The sequence below is a fragment of the Mytilus galloprovincialis genome, chromosome 10 (assembly GCF_965363235.1).
Source record: "Mytilus galloprovincialis chromosome 10, xbMytGall1.hap1.1, whole genome shotgun sequence".
NCBI lineage: Eukaryota > Metazoa > Mollusca > Bivalvia > Mytilida > Mytilidae > Mytilus > Mytilus galloprovincialis.
In genome coordinates, this window is record NC_134847.1 from 70,466,111 (window position 1) to 70,491,415 (window position 25,305).

Consider the following 25,305-nt stretch of genomic DNA (forward strand, 5'->3'; position numbering starts at 1 on the left):
AAAAGCATTTGTAGATGTCTCCTTGGTATTCTTGATTATACTGCTGTACACTGGATGAATGTAACATAGACAACCAAAGATTGACCATCAGCATTTTTGTTCTCGTTTTTAGAAAGTGTGGAATTTTAATATTTCTATTTACTTCTTAAGTTTTGTTTCAGTTTCTGTTTATTTGTCTGTCTTTTTTTCTGTTTCCTTTACTTTTACCTCAGGCTGTTCGCCTGTCCCGGGTCCTATAGCTGCTATTTTTAAAGGTGAATGTGCATTTATTAAATTTAACGTTTCATAATCTCTTCTTTTGGTATTTGATATCAAGCCACACTGACGAGTAATCAATTTAAGAAAATTCACATATGGTACATATAGATAACTTGCGGAATACCAATAATTGGGATGTTAAACTACTTTCATTTTGGTTGTTAGACTCATTGATTTGCATTTGATTATAAACAAAACACATCTTAATTTTATGTTTTCTATATTATATTACAAAATACAAATAAATAAGAGCAATGAATTCTGATAGCACCAATACTAAAGGGGAACATTCATGTGCATGAAAAAACTACAACCATGATTGCGTAGTGTTACATGTAGTTATAGCATTGTGATTCATACAGTAAAAACAACAAAATACAAACAAATAGTTGATAAACATGAAATATCACAGACTTACACTTATCACAGACATATCATGGCACAGTAATTTGTACAAATTGTGTAAGTTCTTAGATTTGAAAATAAAATAAAACACAATTTTAATTTGTTTGTTCTCAAATTGAAAATAAAGTCCAAATTGTGTCGGTTCTAAAACTTGAAAGTAGAATAATGATCTGAAAGTTTCAAAACTTAACAATCAAATTAAAAAGAAAGTCACACTGGTACAATATTTGAACAAAATGAAGGTTGTGATAATTTTTTTTAGAATTGGACGATAAAACTTTGCATTGTAAATAACTGGACAGGTGTATTATATTTTGAAGTTAAACGATAAACAGCACTTACAGAAGTTTTCATTTAAAAAAACTGCATTTCACTGGACATACGATGCTACCAATAAAACCAATAAATAAATAAGTTCAAAATAGCATTACAATCTCTCAGTACATTTGTTATCTGCAATTTGCAATTGCTTACAAGTTGGCTGTTGCTTTAGCCTTCCTGATATATAATAATAAAATTGAGAATGGAAATGGGGAATGTGTCAAAGAGACAACAACCCGACCACAGAGCAGACAACAGCAGTATGTATACTTATCATTCCAAACTAAAATATTGGCATTTTCAACACCGGGAAATGTGCTTGGTCATTTCCATTCTCAATTTTATTTGTGATAATCACTATATTATTCAGAGATCAACTTATTTCTTAATAATGAAAACGATATAAGAATATTGCACAAAACTTAAAAACGACAGATTTATCATATTCCATGTTCTGTCGACACAGTATTTCTAACAACTCATTTTAGTACTGTCTTAAATACATACTATTCACTTGTAGCATTGTTTGCTGCTGGAAAAGTTGACGAGTGCATTACACTTGAAGAGTTCATTCTTGAAAATCGAGCCTTTTCTTGCTTTTCGCGGAAAATGTTTCGCGCATGCTCTGAGAAAATAGGATGTCTTGGACCTTCCGTTGGTGGTAGAGATAAACTGGAATTAAGACTGTCATGAGGGGCATATAATCCTTCACCAGAAATTGATGGTAAAAACACATTAACATATAATTTCTTTTTTCCTTGATCTTTGCTGTCCTTCTTTGTTGAATGTTTATGATTTCCATCTACAATATCTAATGGGTGTCCATGACTTCCTCTATGAGGGTTTTTCCGTTTCCACAAATGTTTAGAATCAACTTTGTCTTCCGGGTCAGGAGTTGTGGGTGGAGCTAAAGCACCTTCGTCCGTTTTATTGCAATTGTTACACGAGTCCGTTGGAGAGCTGCTGGCAAGATCAGATTTACCATCGGAGGCTGAATCTGATTTATTTGTAGAACTCCTCTGAAAATGTTTTCCTATTAACCAGGCATCTTTATGACTTTTCACTAAATGCCAGTCTTCTTTCGAATTGTCCACTGATTCATCTTTTCCGATATTGCAACGATTTTTATAAATTCCCTCAATAATCTCTCTTTCTCCTTTTGTGAGTCCTGCTTTATCACGAAGAAACATCCTGCCGGGATTGACAATTGCACGTGTTTTTCCTTTCATTTTTTCATTTTGAAGTTTATTATAGGCAGCAAGGTCTCTATAAAATTGAGAAACGGAAACACATTCTCCAAGATCCTCAGTCCAATCATAGAATCTAGCGACACTCACGTGTGAACGAGGCATATTTATGGCAGCCGACTTCACACGCGTTGACGGTGATGGCGCGAACGAATGGTGTTCCGAGTACGACGTCACAGGGCGTCTTTTGATGAAGGGCCCAAATCTGGAATAGAAAATTCAGAAATATACCATACTTCCATTAAAATGAAATTGATAAGATATATAGATAGTTTAGTGACAATTTCATTCAGTATCTAACATTGTTGGTTCCAACCATCATTGTATTTATAAGCACAAATCCTTTTTTTATCATGCTATTTGTTGTGGAAGATCACCTCCGCTTCACTCTAATTGCCATGATGCAACTTAAATCGTTATATCTTTGCTAATTACAAAAGAGATGTTTTAATTGACTTTACAATCATTACAGTTATACGACTTGGAATCAGCTTATTTCTAAATTACCGTCAAATCCTAAAGAAAATCATTACATGTTGAAAAAAGATCGATGTTTAACAATCCACCACAGTACCTTTAATCGTTTAAACAATTTTCATATTTACGTATTGAATATGGAATTATATTCATTTGCAACATTCATGTGATGAACAAAAAGGTAATATCATTCAAAATATATGAAAACTAGAGCAGTCAACAAAAATGCAGGATTCTTGAATGCGTTCTATAATTTGAGATGATTCCAAATAGAACTAACATCAGAGATCAAAGTTTTATAAAAATATTGGTAATTAACTTACTGTGTGGTTATGAATATAAGTATCTATATATCTATTATAAGTAAATATTAGACAAGTCAACACTTCATCTTTCGGCGCGTACTTGTTGTTAATATATTCTTGCTTCACGAAGGATAACAAAGAGTTCAGTAAAATTTGTTATTAACTTTAATTAAAATTTAATACTTGGGTTAATAGTTGAACCCTCAAGGAAGGTTTGAATTTTAAAATGTAAAACTTAAAATAAAATCCATAACCAAATTAAAGTCTGGAGTAAATAACAATGATTTTGTGTATTAAAGAATGTTTTATCTTTAATGTTTTCCAATCACGACACATGTGCATTAAAAATGTGAAACATAATCTGTACATAATCAACAAATATTATAGGTTTTTTTCTCATATCTAAAAATGATATTCATACAAAATTTATCTCAGTCACGTGTTAACCAAAGACTTGCATTCATTGAAGTATTTCTAGATCTGAGATACTGCTTTGCATATATATAGTAGAAGTAGAAAGTGTAAAATGTCAAAATTCCAAAGTGTAATAAAAGTACTATTTTCAAATGTATCCACTGATTGTCTGTTGTTATATTCTTATCTCTTTAAAACACTTTTTAAATACAACTGTACATTTGACATGAGTATTTTTTTTATATTAAATCTGTAATACATATTAAGGACAGTATAAAAGTGTTCTGCACATAGCTTATTTCATTCTAATAAAAATCTTGATTTTGCAAGTGTAGGCTTCCAGAATTTATAAAAAAAATAATAAAACGCAGCCAAGTTCATTTTAATAATGTGAACTTGAAAGAAAATAAAAAGTAAAACAAAAGTTGTCCACTTGAAGCTTCAACCCCAAAATCTTGTTACTTCTACAGAAATGAATCATATCAGTGTATCGCAAGACCATATATTAAGATTGTCTTTTGTCTTTTTTTCATGTTTACCCTATGAAAATTTCAAGAATAAGTCAAGCAACAATATGCATCGTAAAACCTTTAAATAAAAATGAAAATACTCGACACAAGTAACTATGAAAGTAAGCGTATCCTTTCGGTATTTATTGTGCTCTTGGGCTACTGTCTCATTGACGTAAATTCCACGCTTCTTTATTCAAACGATTTAGCAAGCCTTTATGTAAAATGTACAAAAGTGCAAAATATATCGTTAATTAACGTAATTAATTTTTAAATAAAATTGTAATTAAAAGAACACAACTTATAATAAACTTTTTTCAAATGAAACTATTGAAACTCTAGTTTTGCGGATTCTTACAAGAATCCAATATCTTTCATAATATTAGACCAAACATTGAGTCAAGGAGCTTTGAAATATGAACTTGAAAATTATCAAAAATGATAGTTATAGAGTGAAATTTGCTCAGTATTAGTTCAACGGTACAACAAAAATAATGTAATATTTGCTTCGGATGTTTAATGAGTGTGTTAACAAACAATAAAAGCACAAATTATTCTTATTGATAATAAATAACATATACATGTAGTTTAAACAAACAAAACACTTTACGTATGATAGTATGCAACTATAAAATAGTATAATCATATTTTTAACAAGCGTAGATACTTTAAACACTGGGTAGGTATAGTAGAATTATAACTTGTTAATAGATTAAACAAGATGACCTTTCGAAGGGTGTATATCATATAAATACAGTGCATTGTTTCAAGTTAACCACCAGAAAAATAGAGAGGGAAAACTGTAAAAGGCCAGTCAAACAGAACAGTAGACACGATTACCAGATAAGGTTTTGTTCATTAAAAATGTACCTTTCTATTTGTAAACGATTATTTAAAATAGAATACGTTCTAGAAGTTACAATAAGGGAATTAGGACAAAAGGGGAATTAGGTACACAATTGCGTTCTTCACTCTGAACACGATTTTCACCAATAGAACCAAACTGCGAATATGAAAACACACATATATCAAACATACAGCTAGAATAGATAAATCAACATATTTTTTTAGCAGTGATCAACATATCAATGGTTCATTTCTAAATCGAATTCTTTAAAGGTCCAATATCTGGTCCAAAATTGAGCATAGACAACACGTGCTCATTGTCAGTGATTTGTAGGTACAGCTAGTTTCTTGTCCCTATTTATTTGATTGTACTTAATAATATACGCGGCATGTAATAACTAATGTTACATGTCGAAGAAGATGAGATGTTCAATAACCATGTTTATCCCCGGCTTAGTATATATCTAGGATTTTGATTGGTTAACGCACGTCGTTACAAAACCCATAGCCCCTGGGTGTTGCTAACCCATATCCCCGGACGTTGCTAACCATTGTCCCGGGGAACTTCACGCAAGCTTTCCTTAGTTCCATGATCGCTCCTTGTGAAATATTGAATTCTGAAGATTATCCATGATGTTTGTAATTAAATATTTAATTCATTAACGAGTTTGTCCTATTATGCCAATCATTTACACTCATTTTATTAAATGCATCACTTGACTGCCACATTTTCAAGGAATGGGACTATTGACCTAGCTATGCAAATGACCCACGTTGACGTCACACCATCTATGGCGTAACGCTCACAACATTGAACGCCAAATTTGACTCAATCCAGTTTATCTGTCTCCGTATTAAAAACGTCTTATATTTGACTACCTGTAGGGTTCTACCAAAGGTAGTACCCTACACTCCGTAAAAAATATGTCAAATTTCCAAATTTCAATAAAACTTTTTAAGATAATGAAAAAAACGTTGTTTTCGCGTTACACTTTGTACCCGAATTTCCATAAAACTCGCCCGATTCGGACTAAGACCGGGGATAAATTCGTTATCTACGTTCATATCCGTAGATATGGATATTTTAACACCCTTCGGCTACGCCTCATGGTGTACTGGGGTACTTCAGGGTGTTAAAATATCCATACCTACGGATATGAACGTAGATAACTTATATTATTACATTGGTTGCAATGAATTACATTGATTTCCCAGTTAGATAAAAACCGATAATTTCACATGTGAAATAAACGTGGTTATTTCAGTCTCTGACGTCATACAACAATAGGCGTTGTCAAGACGTCGATAACGTCGGATCAAAACAAATTGTCAATGCGTAGGAAAAAGATATAGTTCCTTACATTTTCTACATTAATTTCATAAAGAAAAGCCATTTGCCAATGTAATAAAAAGAATAACTAATCGCCGTATTTGAATATCAAAAATAAGACAACTTGTGACCGAACGCCGCTATGGATTAAACTCGTGCTGCGTCGTTCGGTCACGCGTTGTCTTATTTTTGATATTCAAATACGGCGATTAGTTATACTATAAATATCACGAAATAAGCTGCACATTATTATTGTACATGTTCATTTTATAGATTATATCATTGTACACAATTTATGTTTAATAATCATTGATTTGTTTTTCTGTTCAGCCCTCAGACTTTTCTAAATCATTGGTCACTTAGAATGTTGGTAAAAAGCCCTTAAGACTGACCAGAATAAGCCATATTCGGCGGAATATCTGATACTGCACATTTAGAAATAAATCCAACTCCACAGATGATATCTTGTAAAGCCAGATCAATTATGCAAGTCCACTTTTCAAAGTTATCCACCCGTTTTGTGGTTCATACACGTTTTAGATCTTATAAATAGTTGTCATCTTTAATATGAAATACTTGCCACTGAACCCAATGCAACATTAAATCAACACGAGAGAAATTCAGTAAGTATATATATATGAATGAAAACCATGTATATTCTCTATGGATTAACCAGAGTAGAACATCGGTAAATGTTGTTTCATTATTTGAGGCATCTAATTAATAGACAAAACATAGACCAGATGCAACTACTTTGATACGACAAACACAACCGATGATTATAAAGATAATATTACTTCTACTTTTCAATTTATATATATAAACATTCATAGTTTTAAACGAAAATATGTAATTCCAGCACATCACCAGAAAAAAACAAGCGAATATACAAAGGACAACAACCAAGTACTAAAAGAGTTTATGTCAGCTGATAAAATAAAGTTGGCATCTCTTCCAAACGTTTTACTTTGTCCTATTGTTTTCTCGACTAAAATTATTGAAATCAAAGTAAAAAAAAATCACAAATATTCTTACCCTTGGATATCATGTTTGTGTACTGGTATCATTTATTTACTTACCTTACATTTATATGAAGATGTTTCAATATAGCTGGACTATTTCTTCAGTAAATCACTGTTTAAATCACGACTTCATAATAAAAAATAAATACGAAACACAAATTCCTAATTAACCATAATTTTGATCACGAAGACAATCCCATGCAGGTATAGAGGAATACAAAATTGTGTCTTTTTTATATTAAATATGGATTTTCCTTCGTATTATCTTTCTCAAATATTCCTCGGTAAACAAAAAATCCCAAAGTCAACATTTTCGGATTAAAATCTGGCATAAAATAGCATGTAAACTACCAAAGCTGGCAGTGTTTGACATATTGATTGACTAAAAGGTTCGACAATAAGATCACCAACTGTATGAATTCACCTTCTGTGTTTAATTTAAAATTATTAAAAAAATCAGTAGCATTTGGCGACGGTTACATGTAAGATGTCAGGCAATGTCATATTTGATTATAAAAATAATTGCTATCAACTTTAATGAACATGTATTAAATCATTTTTCTCATCTTCATTGTTGACAATACTGAAAAGCGTTTGATCAATATTATATTGTCCCGAATTTTATGTTGGAGTGGTATAATAATACAACTTCAAAAAAGTTCGTTATTGATATGTGTTAGACTCTGATGCATAGAGTATCCCACTGTCAGACTAAAACAAAGTCTTTTATAGTTTGTACTCTGACGTAAAATATAGGACAATCCCATATTAATATCAATGTTCTTTAAAAGTGGCAAATGAAAGAATCAATGTTTGCATATATGCATAGCGATTGTTCAAAGTAGACATTAAAAAGATGCAAATATTATTAAAAACGCACACAACCGGATAAGAGACAACAAAGAATATATCTATTGAGGTTTAAAAACTCATAGTTAATCAATTTTTGCAAAATCTTGCACACAGAAGGGTTTGTCTTCCAATATGAATAATGTATTTTCACTGCGTTAATAAGAAAATATGTATCATACGGTTAATCCTTATTACTAGCTTGTGAAACTAGATAACCAAAAATATCAATATAAACCCAAAAAGAAAGTGATTATTCATCCGGTATCTACAGCGCACGTTGATAAGGTTAAACTTATCAAAGCAAATATTTTACGAGAGCAAATATATTTTAACTGAAAAATACGTTAAAAGTTCAAAAATCCTGCAGAGAATATCCAAAATTTACTTCTTTGATCATTGAAATTTGACTGTGGTAATATTTTTTTTTGTAGTCTAACATAAAGAATAGTGCTATTCAGATCAATACAAATAAAATAGAGAATGGAAATGGGGGAAATGAAAAAGAGACATTATCCTGACCAAGGAACAGGGAACAGTCGAAGGCCACCAATGGGTCTTCAACGCAACGAGACAATCGCGCAACCGGAGGCGGGCCTCAACTGGCCCCTAAAAAATGTGTACTAGTTCAGTGAAAATGGATGTTTAAAGCATAAAAATGAGGGAAAATTTAAAAAAAAAACAACATACAATTTTAACAAAGGCCAGAGGCTCCTGACTAGGGAAGTACTGGTTACATGCAAATGACATACAAGCAACTGCCAGGGTTTTCTACCCCTTTAAACATGGAAAACATTTTCCGACCCCTTAAGACAAAAGTAACATTCTGTCTCCTTAAAACAAGAAATATCATTTTCTTACCATTCAAAACACGAATTAACATTTTATGATCCCTTAAAACATAAAATATCATTTCCTGACCACTTAAAACATGAAATAACATTTTCCGCCCTTAAAACATGAAATTACATTCTCCGCCTCTTAAAACATGAAATGATATTTTCGGACTCTTTAAAACATGAAATAACATTTCCCGACCACCTTACAAACAAGAAATATTTTTCAGATTCCTAAAACCATAAAATAAAGATTTTCGACCCCATAAAATAACATTTTCCTACCCATAAAACATGAAATAATATTTTTCGACCCTTAAAACACGAAATAACATTTTTAAAAGTACTTACATATGCGAAAAAGCACTGACTGTTTCGACCACGGTACTCATATAGACTTGATATTTAGTAGCAAAAGATAAAATCACAAATGGTCCTCTTAGTTTTGATTCCAAGGTTAGATGTATAGTAATGTTTGCATGGTTTTGAAAATGTTATGAAATGATTAGGTAGGAAATTAATGACCTATAAGACTGCGTCAGACAATACTTAATGAGATTGTGTAATTGTTTTATATAAGTGAAGCGATTCTTGCTTCACAATGAGTAAATGTTTATGTAAAGTTTTATTCAATAGTTTGAAGATATCGTAAAATCTCGAATACCTTTTAGTTTCAAAGACGTGTGCCTAATTAATGATAAGAAAAATTAAGCATTTATGAAACTGATCGTCTTTCATTTGTTTTGTTTTCTCACTTAATTTAAAAATCAACATTTAGTAACTCAATAATGTTTAGGCGGATAGTATTTCAACAGAAAATAACGAAATATAAACAAAACGTTTCTGAAACATTCATGAGAAAAAAAATATATAGTAGTTTCAGGGTTGCATATAACGTTTGTTAAATAAGGGAGTATGGTGTAAAATAAATATTTGAATATATAGAAATATAACTATAAGCATATTGGTTAGACCCTTCAGGAATCGAAGCACAGATTACACAAAAAAAAAAAATTGGGAATTCTGCAGAATAATGTCAAAGCCCCCAAGTAAGGAAAAATACCGAAACTATACAAATATATTCATTGATAGCATATGCACATCTTCAACCTGTGTGCCATCGTTCTTTGAGACTTCAATGTTAAGGGTTGATAACTATTGGAGGGATACAGATACTCAATTTCCCCCGCCAAAACCAAATTGACATCACCAAACTGTAATATAAGCGGTTTTGAACTTGATGTTACCTGACCAAAAACAATCAAAGCGCTTCTCTCTCTCTAAAAAAAAGAGCCATGGTCTTTTTATTATATTGATGTTTTGGGAATCGACTGCCCTGGTATGGAACTTGCTCCCTTGGTCTTACTTAACTGCATGTATTTATGTTATCATTGAAAAATAAAATATAGACGAATGTAATTTAAACAGGACAGTGTGCCATAAGAATTGAATCTGTCTCAACTCCCCCGAACAAATAAAACCCCAAAAGAAAACGACCAAAAACGACAAAAAGTAATGATGGCAATGCACATGTGCAGATCCCCGAAAAACAAAAGAAAGTCATTCTCGCCTCTTCCCATCAAACATTTTTCTCAGATGGTCTTATCGGCAATGATTCTTTTAAAAAATATTCTCATAAAATAATTTATTTGTTTAAATATACATGTCCTCAATAATTTGATATTGATAACGAATATTTGCTTTTTATAAAGAATTCATGAGTACATACGTTTTTACAAGTAGTTAATGCTTTGATAACTTGTGATTGTCATTTAAAAAAACCTACATGTTTACCCTCTATAACAAAAAAGCCTCGTAGCACCTTTAAGACCTAAGTTGCAATTAGGATACATTATACCATGAAGAATATATATGCGTCAAACACTCTAAGAGTTAGAACATATAATTCTTATAAAAAATACCACATTCACCGATATGACTTGCAGCTATTGTGAAAAAATTTACTTTTACAAACTTGTTTTCGTAAAAATTATATAAAAAATAAAAGACAAATGTGTCTGAGGATAACTAAATGCCCACGCTCAAGCTTGCTTGTAACTGGTGAAAATACCCATGGAAGTTTTAATTACGCATATAAAATAAGCAAGACATCTAACATAAATCGCTTACCTTTTACATAAACCAACTAGCCACAGCTATTTAACTTTTAATGTATTAATTCGATTACTTTTTATTCCATGAATGACAGATTTTTCCTCCTAAGTTTTACTATCAACACGAACATTCTCGTGCAGTGATTAAGTAAACAAAAGCATTCTTATATAGTCCAGATACTTTTCTATCGATCTTCTTAATGTATTTTGCATATATACCAAGAGATTTAGTCTTAAAAAGATAAATTATACTCAAGGAAATCTTTAGATCGATCATAAACAAATGGTGAATAGTGCGAATTGACATTTCAATCACAGAGACTCGAAATATGTAAATTGGCAGGCGATTTTGACATTCATTGCACACTAACATGGTTTTAATCGATACATATATAAAAGACATTATGCTTTCTTGCATAATATTAATAGATTAACAGCAAAAGTAATTAGCCATATATTAAACCAACGAGGGATAACTCTAATTATTTAACTGTGACAAACTTAACGAATTATGACAGGAGTCGTAATAACTATTTAACAAAATGTATTACGACAAAGAGATACACAGAAATTATTAGTATGTTAAAAGTTGAGTGTCATGATATGATTGCCATTGAGACAACTACCCACTTGAATGTTTAAGAATTCGTTCAAAATGTTCTAAGCTGACGAAGCATAATGTATCCGTTTATCCGAAATTTATTTGATTATAACAAACGATTTGATTTTAATAGAAGGTTAACTTAATCGGGAGAGATCCGTTTGCGCCAAAAATGCGTCCTTTTGCGCCACAACATTTTTTTTCCAATGCTACGTTTGCGCCACCTGTTTTAAAATTACATGGTATCATTTGTGCCAAAATTAAAACATACTATTGCGCCAATTAGAAGAAAAATGTCTTCCCTCCTCCTTTATTCGGACTTGGAACCGGCAGTTTACACGGCAAATGTTTCCTCTTCTGAAACAATTACATACTTTCTTCTTACTGCTGTTGCAGCATATCTTGTAATAATTTAATTTTGGATGTAACGCGTCTTCTGATTGGATGACGTTATTTTGTTATCAGCCCATAGACATAATTTAGTCATGTGACCGTGACGTCACCAACGTTTTTTCACGGTTTTCTACTGTTTAAAATGGAATTTAGAATTAAATTATAAGAAATGACTGTAATATTTTTTCTGTCTATTCGAAATAACATAAAAATATTGTGCACACTGTATTAACCCGCTACGCGCGTTATTCAGTGTACACCAATTTTTTTATGTTATTTCTTCATAGACAGAAAAAATATTACAGTCATTCCTGTAATAAATATTCAGTAAAGCAATAAGTGTTCTTCTCTCTCTATACATGGACTGTCTAATGCATTTCAAGTCATTTCTCTCCAGATGCTCCTCTTCATGGTGAAATATCTCAGAAAATATGATACTTTTTAAGCCAAAAATAAGAATAAATATTATTCATTAATATATTTATGATAGATATGTGTAAAGGTAAATTGGCGCAAATGAGTTCCGAATATTGGCGCAATTGATACATTTGGAAAACAAAATTTGGCGCAAATGATACCCCTGAAAAACAGTAATTGGCGCAAAAGAACTGATGCCGCTTAATCAATGAATTAAAAAAAAGAATATGACCGTTATTCATGACGAAAAAGTGCCTTTTATTTAGAAACACACATATCTGTTACACTGTACTGCTCTTATTTACAACTTAGTGGTTCAATCGTGGTCAATCCATATAGTATCTTCAAATGATTCCCAAACTGGCCTTTCTGTTGGAAAGGGGTGGGGGGACAAAACTATAATTTTTTCGGCGTGTTTCGTTTTCTCCATCTTGTAAATACAGACAAAACCCACACTCGGCGCCTACAATTTAATCTCAGTGATGTTATCAGTCATTGGTCTAAATATTTAATGGCTTAACTTTTACGCGATCATCTAAATTGTTACGAAGTAAAGACCTTACCTTTGTCAATAAAAATAATAAGACATACAGTATCAATTAACTCACAAAAATATTCTCCTACTTTACAAAGATCCACAGTCTTTAGCTTTAATAATGTCGACAGAGATGTACGTGCATCTTTTAACATCTCTATGCTCCAACAGTCTGTTAAAATTATTAAATATTGATATCACAGGAACTCGTTGTCAAGTAAAAAATGTATTTACAACAAAGATGTCTAAACAGCATTAATGATTGTTATCAGTCAGGCGATGCATTTCGTGCAAAACGTCAAACTGAAATATTGCTATAATTCATAAGTTATTTAAATGTAATCTGGATTTTTTTTTAAGATCTTCTTAACCTGGTTGTCTATTGGGAAACATGGCATACAATATTTATGGGTGTTTTCTCATATGAAACAAAGTACTGGATAAAAAATTAATACTTCTTTAGAAAACCTTATACTGGCTTTTCAAGTGTATCTCCCTTTATTAATAATGAATGTTTTAAGTCATTTTAATAGCATTTGATTCATAGGTTACCAGTACAAAAGAATATCATTTTTAACACTGAGTAATATTTTCTGAGCTTATTTACGAATTAACTGGAATAATTGGAATGACATATTTGATGACATTTAAAATGAGACAAGTGTAGTTTTTGTCAAGAACACAATTTATGATAGATGTTACAATTCCCTGATTACAAAACTGTCAGAAAACATTGAGATCATTACATTTGATATTTTACTTTTTTTCCTTTTTTTTTTTGCACATAAATCTTACAAACAACGGTATATTGCTGGGTCTTCCAATTGCTCCACGAAACCTCTTTCTAAATTATTAACATCTATTTTATCAGCAATCACAGACGGGCTTCAAAGTTATTGTGAAACTGCCTATTCTAGAGGTGGCGTGCATCAGATGTGGATACTTAAAATTCCAAACATGTTTTAGAGTACGTATACAATCTAACTCTCTTTCATCTTGCACAAGTATTAAAACATTTGACTTTTCTACACTTTACACAAGTATTCCACATTCCAAACTAAAAGACCAAATTTAAAGAGTTGGTATTGTTTTGTTTCATAAAAAGAATGGCCAACGTAGATACAAGTATCTTGTCTTAGGGAAGGATAAATCCTACTTAAAGGATCACTCTGATTCAAACAAATAATTTTCTGAAACTGACATTATCAAGATGCTTGATTTCTTTATTTACAAAATATTCGTTTCGTTCGGAGGACGTGTTTTTCAACAGACTGTTGGCATTCCAATGAGAACCAATTGTGCCCCTCTTCTTGCATATTTGTTTCTTTATTATTATGAGGCTGACTTCATACAGGAACTTCTTAGGAAGAAAGATAAGAAGTCAGCAATATCCTTTAACTGTACTTTCCGCTATATAGATGATGTTCTTTCACTAAATAATTAAAAAATTGGTGACTATGTTGAACGCATCTATCCCATCAAACTAGAGATAAAGGATACAACAGATACAGTTAAGTCGGCCTCATATCTGTACTTACATATAGAAATTGACAATGAGGGTCGGTTGAAAACGAAACTTTACGACAAAAGAGATGATTTCAGCTTTCCAATTGTGAACTTTCCATTTCTAAGTAGCAACATTCCAACAGCACCTGTATACGGGGTATATATATCTCCCAATTAATTCGATATTCCCGTGCTTGCATTTCCTATCATGATTTTCTTGATCGAGGGTTTCTGCTCACAAGGAAGCTATTAAACCAAGAGTTCCAAAGGTGAAGTTGAAATCATTCCTTCGTTAATTTTACGGACGCCACCACGAGGTTGGTTGACCGTTATGGAATAACCGTTTCACAAATGATATCGGATATGTTCCTTACGTCGTAACTACAATCCCCTTCCCTTTCATGAATGTGACCTACCGGACTTTTTTATCACATAAGCAACACGACGGTTGCCACATGTGGAGCAGGATATGCTTACCCTTCCAAAGCATCTGAGATCGCCCTTAGTTTTTGGTGGGGTTCGTGTTGCTTATTCTTTAGTTTTCTATGTTGTGTCATGTGTACTATTGTTTGTCTGCTTGTCTTTTTCATTTTTAGCCATGGCGTTGTCAGTTTATTTTCGATTTATGAGTTTGACTGTCTCTCTGGTATCTTTCGTCCCTCTTTTACAAAAACTGAAGCAGAAACAGCAGATACCAATAAGGATTTTGTTTTCTAGAGCGAATGAATACATTTATTTACATGTAAGAGTCAAACCTGCTAAAACGGACATCTATACAAAAATTAAACTTTGGATTCTCATTAATAATTGCCACTGCTGGTAGATTTGAGGTCTCAAAGGTGTGATTTGCCCAATGGTTATTAATCACTAATTCAGAAAGTGTCACAAATAATATATTGATCTTTGTTTAAACGGTGTCTTCCCATTTATCCAACTTTTTAAAATAAGGTATTCTCATTTAGCCAACTTTTTATTTTTGTTAATTATTGGGTTGTTTGTTTAGTAATATTAAGGTGTCTTTCTCTAAAATTTGACAGTAGATTTGTTCCTCAATGTTTTTATATTATTTAAAAAAAATATATATAATGGGCGATAGTAAACTGGTTACATTTTATATTTAAATAAAATTTAGTATATTCTAAATAATAAATAAGTCATCATTTATACAGAAGAAACCCAAAAATCAGTAATATTTTTATATTAACATTTTATGAAAGTAAATATGACTGTCTTTATTACTTTTTTTTAAATTATAGGTGCAAGTTATAACATTAGAATAAATGGGACACCAGTTTACTTTTAATTGTGGTGCTGATTCAAGGTGATTACCAAATTAAATTGTTCGTGTTCATCAAGATTCAAGATTCTTTATTTCTCGAACACCATTAAGTTACCCATTCAAAGATATAGGAAGATGTGGTATGAGAGCCAATGAGACAACTCTCTTTCCAAATAACAATTTATAAAAGTAAACCATTCTAGGTCAAGGTACGGCATTCAACACGGAGCATATTTGCTAACCAATGCAAAAATTTCAACATTTTTCACAACCCAAGCCCAAGAGTTAAAAGTTATAACAATGTAACAGTACCCAGAAATCTTTCCAAGCTACATATATTGTGTTAAGACCAGAAAACAGGGCAGAGATGCAAAACTTGAATACTGGAAATGTACAGAAATGGATTGCCCTGGCAACGTTAACACCACAGATAATCTAGTTACTAGATTTCCAAGAGACCAGAACCACCCACCATCACATACAGATATCAAAACCAAGCTATTCCTGTCACACTTTTCAGAGAAAGCACGCTCATGCCTAGACCCACTACCCACACTCTATGACAGTGAAATACTACAGTTCCGGTGCAGGGAATGGGACGAAGACACCAGGCAGATTGTAGAAAAGATACCAACCTTTACTGCCTGTAAATTCTCACTGTATCCTCAACGCAATACTGAACTACTTAGGCAGCCCGCCACCAGACAAAACATCGACTTTCAAGCAGAATGTAGAAACTTCAACTGGTAATGATCAGTACGCCGAAGAGGAAAAACGCAAGACTCGCAAGTTAAAATACCGCAACATAGACAACAGACTGACCCAACTTAAGGATAGACTACAGCAAGGACAGATCAACGTATATTACTAAACTCATGCAGTATCCCACCTACTTTATCTAGGATGAAGATCTACTGAACATTCTTTTAGTGTGTGCTACGTTTTTTTACCATTATGCTTGCATTACTTTTAAAAACAATGTATGATGTGTGTTACAGTATCTTCTAAACATTTCTTTAGTGCCATTGTATGTTGTGTGAATCTACTGAACATTCATTTAGTCACGGTGTGCTATTGATATTTCTGTGCCAGTATTTTATAACCATTGTGCATGAATTGCTTTTGATTTTGTGTGTATATATATATATATGTTGTGTGAATTTTGTTCTGTTCAGTTTTTGTGTAGTAAAACGTGTTCAACTTATAGTTTGTCCCATTTGGATCATTTGGTCTGAAGAACAAAAAAAAAATGAATGAAGAGGATCTATTACACAAAAAAAAAGCTTCATCTCATTGACCAATCTCTTCATGAATAAAAGTGCAACTGATTTTTTTTCTATCCAATTCACATTGTAATTAACAGTAAAAAAAACCCAAAAAACTTAAAAATACTTTTAAATGATTTACATTACACTAACTAAATGTCAGTTGAATGAATGAATACTTTATTTGCAAGAAGCATATACATGCTATGGCAAATGAAAGTATATACAATATATGACAAACAAAAGACCGCAGAGAACAGTAGTTACAGAGTATAGAATATTATTGTATAGCAATATAATATTTCCCACAGAACGTAACCAAAAGTAAGCGTGCAATAAATTCTAATATTGCACTAGTGCAATAAATCTTCAAAATTCATGACGTCATTAACGACAAAATCTTAGTTTAAACCAATTTTTATTTTCAAATATCATATTGCTATACAATAAAAGGGTTATTGCATGAATATTGGGGAATATTGTCCCTCGTAGAACATATATTGCACTCGCAAGCTCGTGATATATAAAATTCTACTCGGGACAATATTCCCCAATATTCATGCAATAACCCTATAATATTATGACAATATATTGCACATTTTAACATGCTATGCTAAATAATACTACAGAAATTTTAATCCGGGTATAATTTTCAGTCTTATTTTTCACCTGTCATTCAACCAAAACTCTAATTGAAAAACCCTTTGTTTTTTGATTATCTTTGATCTCATCTATCCAACTTTTTTTTTACCTGTACTACCTATAATTTTAAAAAAGTTGGATAAATGAGAATGAACCGTTTAAACGGCCTTCTTATTAATTAACAGCTTGGCATCGACCTTACCTAAAGAATAAAACACATTTTAGAAGCACCATATTGACGTTGTTATTCAAACCCACTTATTTATAAATAATATTAAAAACGTATTTTTCAGTGGCCTGGTACGTCAGACTGACAGTGTTCCTTGCCCGATATCTTATTAAATATTTTCATAACAACAATAGTGTACTACATGTACAACACAATTAAAATGTTTAAATTTAAGTCTTTATTATCACTCACATAAACTAGTATTGTAAAAAGCAAATAATGGTTCTTTAAAATGCATTACATCTGTTTTATAAATCATTTGTAAACAAAAATATGACATTTCTTCAATATGTTTCGATTTGTTGTGGCCTCTTAAATTCTCTTGAGGATTTAAACGTGATTAAAATTTCTTCTTTCATGATCATTGAAACCGTATAAATAATTTACAAGCGTTGTAAAACGGTTTTATATTAGAATTTGCAAGTATAAAATTGATGATTAAGTTAAAAAGAAGTAACAGAATGTATTGACATACCCTCAAATGACGACTAAAATAAATCCCATTTTGAACACCACTTTTTGTCTATGTGGACTCTTTGTTCTTAAGGCTCGCACTACATTTTCTACAGCCACAGACAACGATCAATTTCGTTACTATTTATATGGATAAAAGCAATGAAACTTTCCTATGCTATACTCATTTACATATTTATAGATTTCTTAATAAATTTAATCGCACGTATGAATTCCAATTCATTTTATTAAGTTACAATTTTTTAGTTGACTAAGTTTCGAATATGTTGAAGCTATTTCGAAGCACACGAACTAAGCTACAGTTCTATTTTTGAAATGTATTCATCTTAGAAATATAAAAAAAACGATCTATAATTGTTCGTTCTTGAGAGAAAAATCGTTTAGTTTATACGTATGTTATTATCAATCCGCAATACAAATCTTATTGCGCTATCAAAAGCATAACGGGACGATCATTTTCTTTTTTTCAAAAATTGAACAATTCGTTTTGCCGCGCAAAATGAATAAGGTGCACTGGTAATGCATGAAAAAGAATGTACCTTCCGTGTTGCACTAACACCAAAAAAAAAAAAAAAAAAACGGTATGGCTTATCTATATTATGTTATAGGAATTAATAACTTTTTTAAGGTATTCTAGATAATGTTTTAACTGATAATTCTCCGCAGGTCCCTCAATATTTTGTATTAAATGTAAATTTGTTAAGAATCACTTGTTAAAGCCAAATGCATGCAATGTATTTTCCTTTTGATTGTCTTAGTACTTCATTAGAAAGGATTTTAGATTCACCGCAAAAAGGTTGGAAATTTTCAGATACGATTTAATGTTTTTGGACACGCACTGTCTAGTTTCACTGCAAAATTTACATTAAAATTTGGACAATGTTCTTTTGCCTTGACACAGTACTTTGATTTGAATTCTGCATTTCTTACTTTCAATGATTGCTTTGTTTTATCGCCTCAAGTAGGGATGCGAAGTATTACTTTTTATTAAATTCTAGCAAGTAAAATCATACGTCTACGACGAACTCTTTTTTATGAAAATTATTTGATCTTTGGTCAATTACATGTACAGTATAGTATATTAATTTTGTGATGTTTTACATGTTTTAGTTTTTAAATGACGTTGGTGTAAAATTAAGTACATATCAACGTAGAAGAAAATAAAATTAGGAAACATTGTTTTAAATAGTTTTCTTTATAGGATAAAGGATATCAAGTTGAAGTTTTCTCAAAATTGGATCAATGTAAAACAAAATTTGCTCTTTTCAGTCATACATAAATATGTTTTCAGTAACACTGCTTTGAAACAAACATTTAAACCAATAATTTTGGCACTTTAATATCTGATAAATACTTTATAGTGTTCACAATTTCAACAAATCATTTATTCAATATCTTTTATAATATTGTAAAATACTGATGCAAATAGAAGTTATCAACACCCCCAAGGGACCAATAGTTGATATACAGAATTATAGTTAGAACAAATACGGAGTTGAAATATTTTATAGAATTAGCAAATTAACTGTAATAAATTTGAAGATATCTTTTAAATAAATCCTACTTTGTAAAGGATCACTCTGATTCAAACAAAAATTCTCTGAAACTGATATTATCAAGATGCTTGATTTCTTGATTGACAACATATTTGTTACGCTCGGAGGACGTGTTTTTCAACAGACTGTCGGCATTCCAATGGGTACAAACTGTGCCGACTTGTTTCTTTTTTATTATGAGGCTGACTTGTTTCTTTTTTATTATGAGGCTGACTTCATGCAGGAACTTCTTAGGAAGAAAGATAAGAAGTTAGCAATATCCTTTAACTCTACTTTCCGCTATAAAGATGATGTTCTTTCACTAAATAATTCAAAATTTGGTGACTATGTGGAACTCATCTATCTCATGCTAGAGATAAAGGATACTACAGATACAGTTAAGTCGGCCTCATATCTTGACTTACATCTAGAAATTGACAATGAGGGTCGGTTGAAAACAAAACTTTACGACAAAAGAGATGATTTCAGCTTTCCAATTGTGAACTTTCCATTTTTAAGTAGCAACATCCCAGCAGCACCTGCATACGGGGTATATATCTCCCAATTGATACGATATTCCCGTGCCTGTATTTCCTATCATTATTTCCTTGATAGAGGGTTGCTGCTCACAAGGAAGCTATTAAACCAAGAGTTCGAAATGGTGAAGTTGAAATCATTCCTTCGTAAATTTTACGGACGCCATCACGAGTTGGTTGACCGTTATGGAATAACCGTTTCACAAATGATATCGGATATGTTCCTTACGTCGTAACTACAATTCCCTTCCCTTTCATGAATGTGACCTACCGAATTAGTCTATTTACCGGATTTGTTATAACATAAGCAACACAACGGGTGTCACATGTGGAGCAGGATCTGCTTACCCTTCCAGAGCACCTGAGATCACCCCTAGTTTTTTTAGTGGGGTTCGTGTTGTTTATTCTTTAGTTTTCTATGTTGTGTCATGTGTGCTGTTGTTTGTTTGTCTTTCATTTTTAGCCATGGTGTTGTCAGTTTGTTTTTAGATTTATGAGTTTGACTGTTCCTTTGGTATCTTTCGTCCCTCTTTTAATGACGGTTTCCATTGCATGTGAAGAACTAGCTTCATGTTTTTAATTTCCGTTTCGGGACAGAAACACGCTTTTATCTATAGAATTTAAATAATAGATGAATTATCTGCATTAACTTATGATATAATAGTTAATAAACAAGAATTATTTTTTATCAATATTGAATCAACAATTCAGAAATGATAACTTCATTTGATTGGTGCTGGAAAATAATTTAAATTCCACTTTGATTGGCATAATTAGCAGTAATATGAATAAAAGTGAAAGGTAACGACTTCAAATTATGTAAAAAATATCAAGGATTTAAAGTTAGGATATCGGTACATTCGAGCCAAAAGTTTGACATGACAAAAACTTTAAAAAAAAATATATCCCGAACAGTGAGCATCAAACCATATCATGCAATAGCGCTAGTTTGAACAGGGATTTTTTTAAAAGAGCAAATATGTAAACAAACATCTAAATCGTTCGTTTAGACCTTTTGGGCCCTGAAATATCCGATGGCAGAGACTTCAAATATAAAATTTTATCAACGATAACGAGACATAAATTCAGATGGTTACCTTTGTTGTGCAAAATTTTAAAAATAAAAGCAAAAGGAAGGACATTTCAAATTCAATATTCTATACTAGTTAAATGAATATGTATGCAATCAAATAGTATGCAATGTTTACATAGTTCCAACGAATACAATATATTAGTACACATTTTACTGATGTCAATCATATTTCCTGTACATATACATCACAGCACGAGCACCAATCATAGTAATGGCGGAAGGCTCCAAAAGCGCTATAAGAAAACGTCCAACAGTCACAAGATACTCACCCATCACAGACCACGCCGCTCTCCCCCAAAAGTAAAAAAAATGTCCATGTTTAATCTAAATGAGATAGCGTATTGATTTCAGTAATCTGACTGTCCACTTTCCCGAAACAAGTCATTTAACTAAAGACCCATGCCACTCACTTATGTTTATGTGCACCTTCGTGAATGGACATTCTCGTACATTTGAAACTAGAATTTTACTTTTGACTAAAATCTCTTTCTGTTGAACTTGTATTGGTGATATTATTTTATTCCTAATGCGATTCTCTCTCAATTCTATAGTGTTTACCCTAAACACAAAAAGGTTAAAATCGTCACATAATCACAACATTTCCTAGAAAAAGACAACTAATAAATTCATCTACATTTTAGCTTAACAGTGTGTACATCATGTCGTGTTGAGCATTTTTGGTTTTTAAAGTTTCTATCCATCTTATCTATTTTTCAGGAGAAAAGAAAAGAAAGTGAAAAAATGCGTCATTTGTGGTTCATAACTCGTATAAGGAATCAACTGACTATTCCACAAGATAAAATTCAAACACTAAAACAAAATATGTAAAAGTCAAATGACAATTACTCCAATTAAGAACCGACTGACGATATCAGTCGTGAGTCTCACTTATAGATCTTGTCTATGTTAATTTATAAGAGAACACGAGAGCCGACATTGATAAGCAACTTGTGTTTTCTGAATGTGTACAGACAACCCTACGCCCAGACATTGTAGATTAGTCACAGAAGTCATGATAGATGATAGTAGAAGAGCTAACAGTTCCTTCAGAAGAGATGTGAAAAGTTATACCGCGGAAGAAGGAGCAGTATACAGAGCTGATGACAACATGTAGCTAGAGAGATGGTAGAAAGTGTGACTGTTCCCAGTTGAAGAGCTGATGACAACATGTAGCTAGAGAGATGATAGAAAGTGAGGCTGTTCCCAGTAGAAGAGCTGATGACAACAAGTAGATAGAGAGATGGTAGAAAATGTGGATGTTCCCAGTAGAAGAGCTGATGACAACATGTAGCTAGAGAGATGGTAGAAAGTGTGGCTGTTCCCAGTAGAAGAGCTGATGACAACATGTAGCTAGAGAGATGGTAGAAAGTGTTGCTGTTCCCAGTAGAAGAGCTGATGACAACATGTAGCTAGAGAGATGGTAAAAAGTGTGACTGTTCCCAGTAGAAGAGCTGATGACAACATGTAGCTAGAGAGAAGGTAGAAAGTGTGGATGTTCCCAGTAGAAGAGCTGATGACAACATGTAGCTAGAGAGATGGTAGAAAGTGTGGCTGTTCCCAGTAGAAGAGCTGATGACAACATGTAGCTAGAGAGATGGTAGAAAGTGTGGCTGTTCCCAGTAGAAGAGCTGATGACAATATGTAGCTAGAGAGATGGTAGAAAGTGTTGCTGTTCCCAGTAGAAGAGCTGATGACAACATGTAGCTAGAGAGATGGTAGAAAGTGTGACTGTTCCCAGTAGAAGAGCTGATGACAACATGTAGCTAGAGAAATGGTAGAAAGTGTGGATGTTCCCAGTAGAAGTAGACCGAAGAGGACTTCCTGTACAGTCAGTATGGAAGATACAACAGGCAATGAGAATAGTTGGAAAGGTTAAGAAGACAGCTAGAGGAAGCAGCATAACGTTCATCTTGCTGGTTATGGCATCATCAGAAGGATCTGAGTTGGAAGCCAAGTACTGATTAGAAGAGGTTCGGCCACCTATACTGACCGAGCAATCGGAGGATGAAACGACACAGGGTCGAAATATTTGGTGAAGGTTGAAACAATCTGAAGACATCGAAGCAATCACAGAGATCGACAGAGATTCAGAGATGAGGAAAGATGAGCAGTCAAGAGAAAATGACAGCAGAAAAGCAGAATACCACCATATGTAAGTCATAATCATTAGCTATATCTTAGGTTGTTCCGCGCTTTGCATGTTGTGTCGACTATTATATTTTTTGTTTTTGCATTCCACTGGTGATGAGTGTTCTGTGTCGTGGAAGCAGGAGGTTTGGCTAGCTATAAAACCAATTAAACCAATTTTTTTCAATGTCCTGTAGCAAGTCAGGAATATGACAGTTGTTTTCGAATAGTCTGTTTCCATGTATGCTTTCGTTTGATTTTGTTGCACTTCAGTGTTCCTGTTGTTCTTTTGTTTTTTCTCTTATAGTTGATGTGTTTCCCTTGGTTTCAGTTTGTAACTCAGATTTATTACTTTTTAACACCGGTATACCACTGTTGCCTTTATTTAGCCATGTCAGCCATGCTGTTTGGACACATCTTTGAAACTAGATATGATAAATGATGGACGACGGACACAAAGTGATGACAAATGCTCACACTTACCCGGGACAAAAATAGTAAAATGATAAACTAGAGGCTCTAAAGAGCCTGTGTCGCTCACCTTGGTCTATGTGAATATTTAACAAAGGACGCAGATAGATTCATAACAAAATTGTGTTTTGGTGATGGTGATGTGTTTGTACATCTTACTTTACTGAACATTCTTGCTGCTTACAATTATTTCTATCTATAATGAAATTGGCCCAGTAGTTTCAGTGGAAAATGTTAGTAAAAATTTACAAATTTTATGAAAATTGTTAAAAATTGACTATAAAGGAAAAAAAATAACTCCTTAGGGGGTCAATTGACCATTTTGGTCATGTTGACTTATTTTTAGGTATTACTTTGCTGTACATTATTGCTGTTTACAGTTTATCTCCATCTATAATAATTTTCAAGATAATAACAAAAAACTGCAAAATTTCCTTAAAATTACCAATTCAGGGGCAGCAACCTAACAATGGGTTGTCCGATCCATCTGAAAATTTCAGGGCAGATAGATCTTGACCTGATAAACAATTTAACTACAGTCAGATTTGATCTAAATGCTTTGGTTTTTGAGTAATAAGCCAAAAAATGCATTTTGCCCCTATGTTCTATTTTAAGCCGTGGCGGCCATCTTGGTTAGATGACAGGGTCACCGGACACATTTATTAAACTAGATACACAAAAGATGATTGTGGCTAAGTTTGGATTAATTTGGCCCAGTAGTTTCAGGAGAAGATTTTTGTAAAAGATTATTAAGATTTACGAAAAATGGTTAAAAATTGGTAAAGGGCAATAACTCCTAAAGGGTTCAACTGACCATTTCGGTCATGTTGACTTATTTGTAAATCTTACTTTGCTGAACATTATTGCTGTTTACAGTTTATCTCTATCGATAATAATATTCAAGATAATAACCAAAAACAGCAAAATTTCCTTAAAATTACCAATTCAGGGGCAGCAACCCAACAATGGATTGTCCAATTCATCTGAAAATTTCAGGGCAGATAGATCTTGATCTGATAAACAATTTTATCCCTGTCAGATTTGCTCTAAATGTTTTGGTTTTTGAGTTATAAGCCAAAAACTGCATTTTATCCCTATGTTCTATTTTTAGCCATGGCGGCCATCTTAGTTGCTTGGCCGGGTCACCGGACACAATTTTAAACTAGATGCCCTAATAATGATTTTAACCATGTTTGGATAAATTTGGCCCAGTAGTTTCAGAGGAGAAGATTTTTGTAAAAGTTTACAGACGACGGACGCCGGACGACG

General features: G+C 32.5%; 1 protein-coding gene across 6 annotated transcripts in view; it reads right to left on the reverse strand.

The window, feature by feature from the left end:
- Positions 1 to 461: 461 nt before the first annotated feature.
- Positions 462 to 25,305, reverse strand: part of LOC143048265 (uncharacterized) — a 60,046-nt gene continuing 35,202 nt past the window's right edge. For 3 of the 6 annotated variants that reach the window (XM_076221844.1, XM_076221845.1, XM_076221843.1), the window contains one exon: positions 462 to 2,436. In XM_076221844.1, the coding sequence (XP_076077959.1) occupies positions 1,491 to 2,436 (946 nt within the window). In that variant the 3' untranslated portion in view covers positions 462 to 1,490. The other 3 variants (XM_076221846.1, XR_012969774.1, XR_012969775.1) reach the window with 3 other exon arrangements.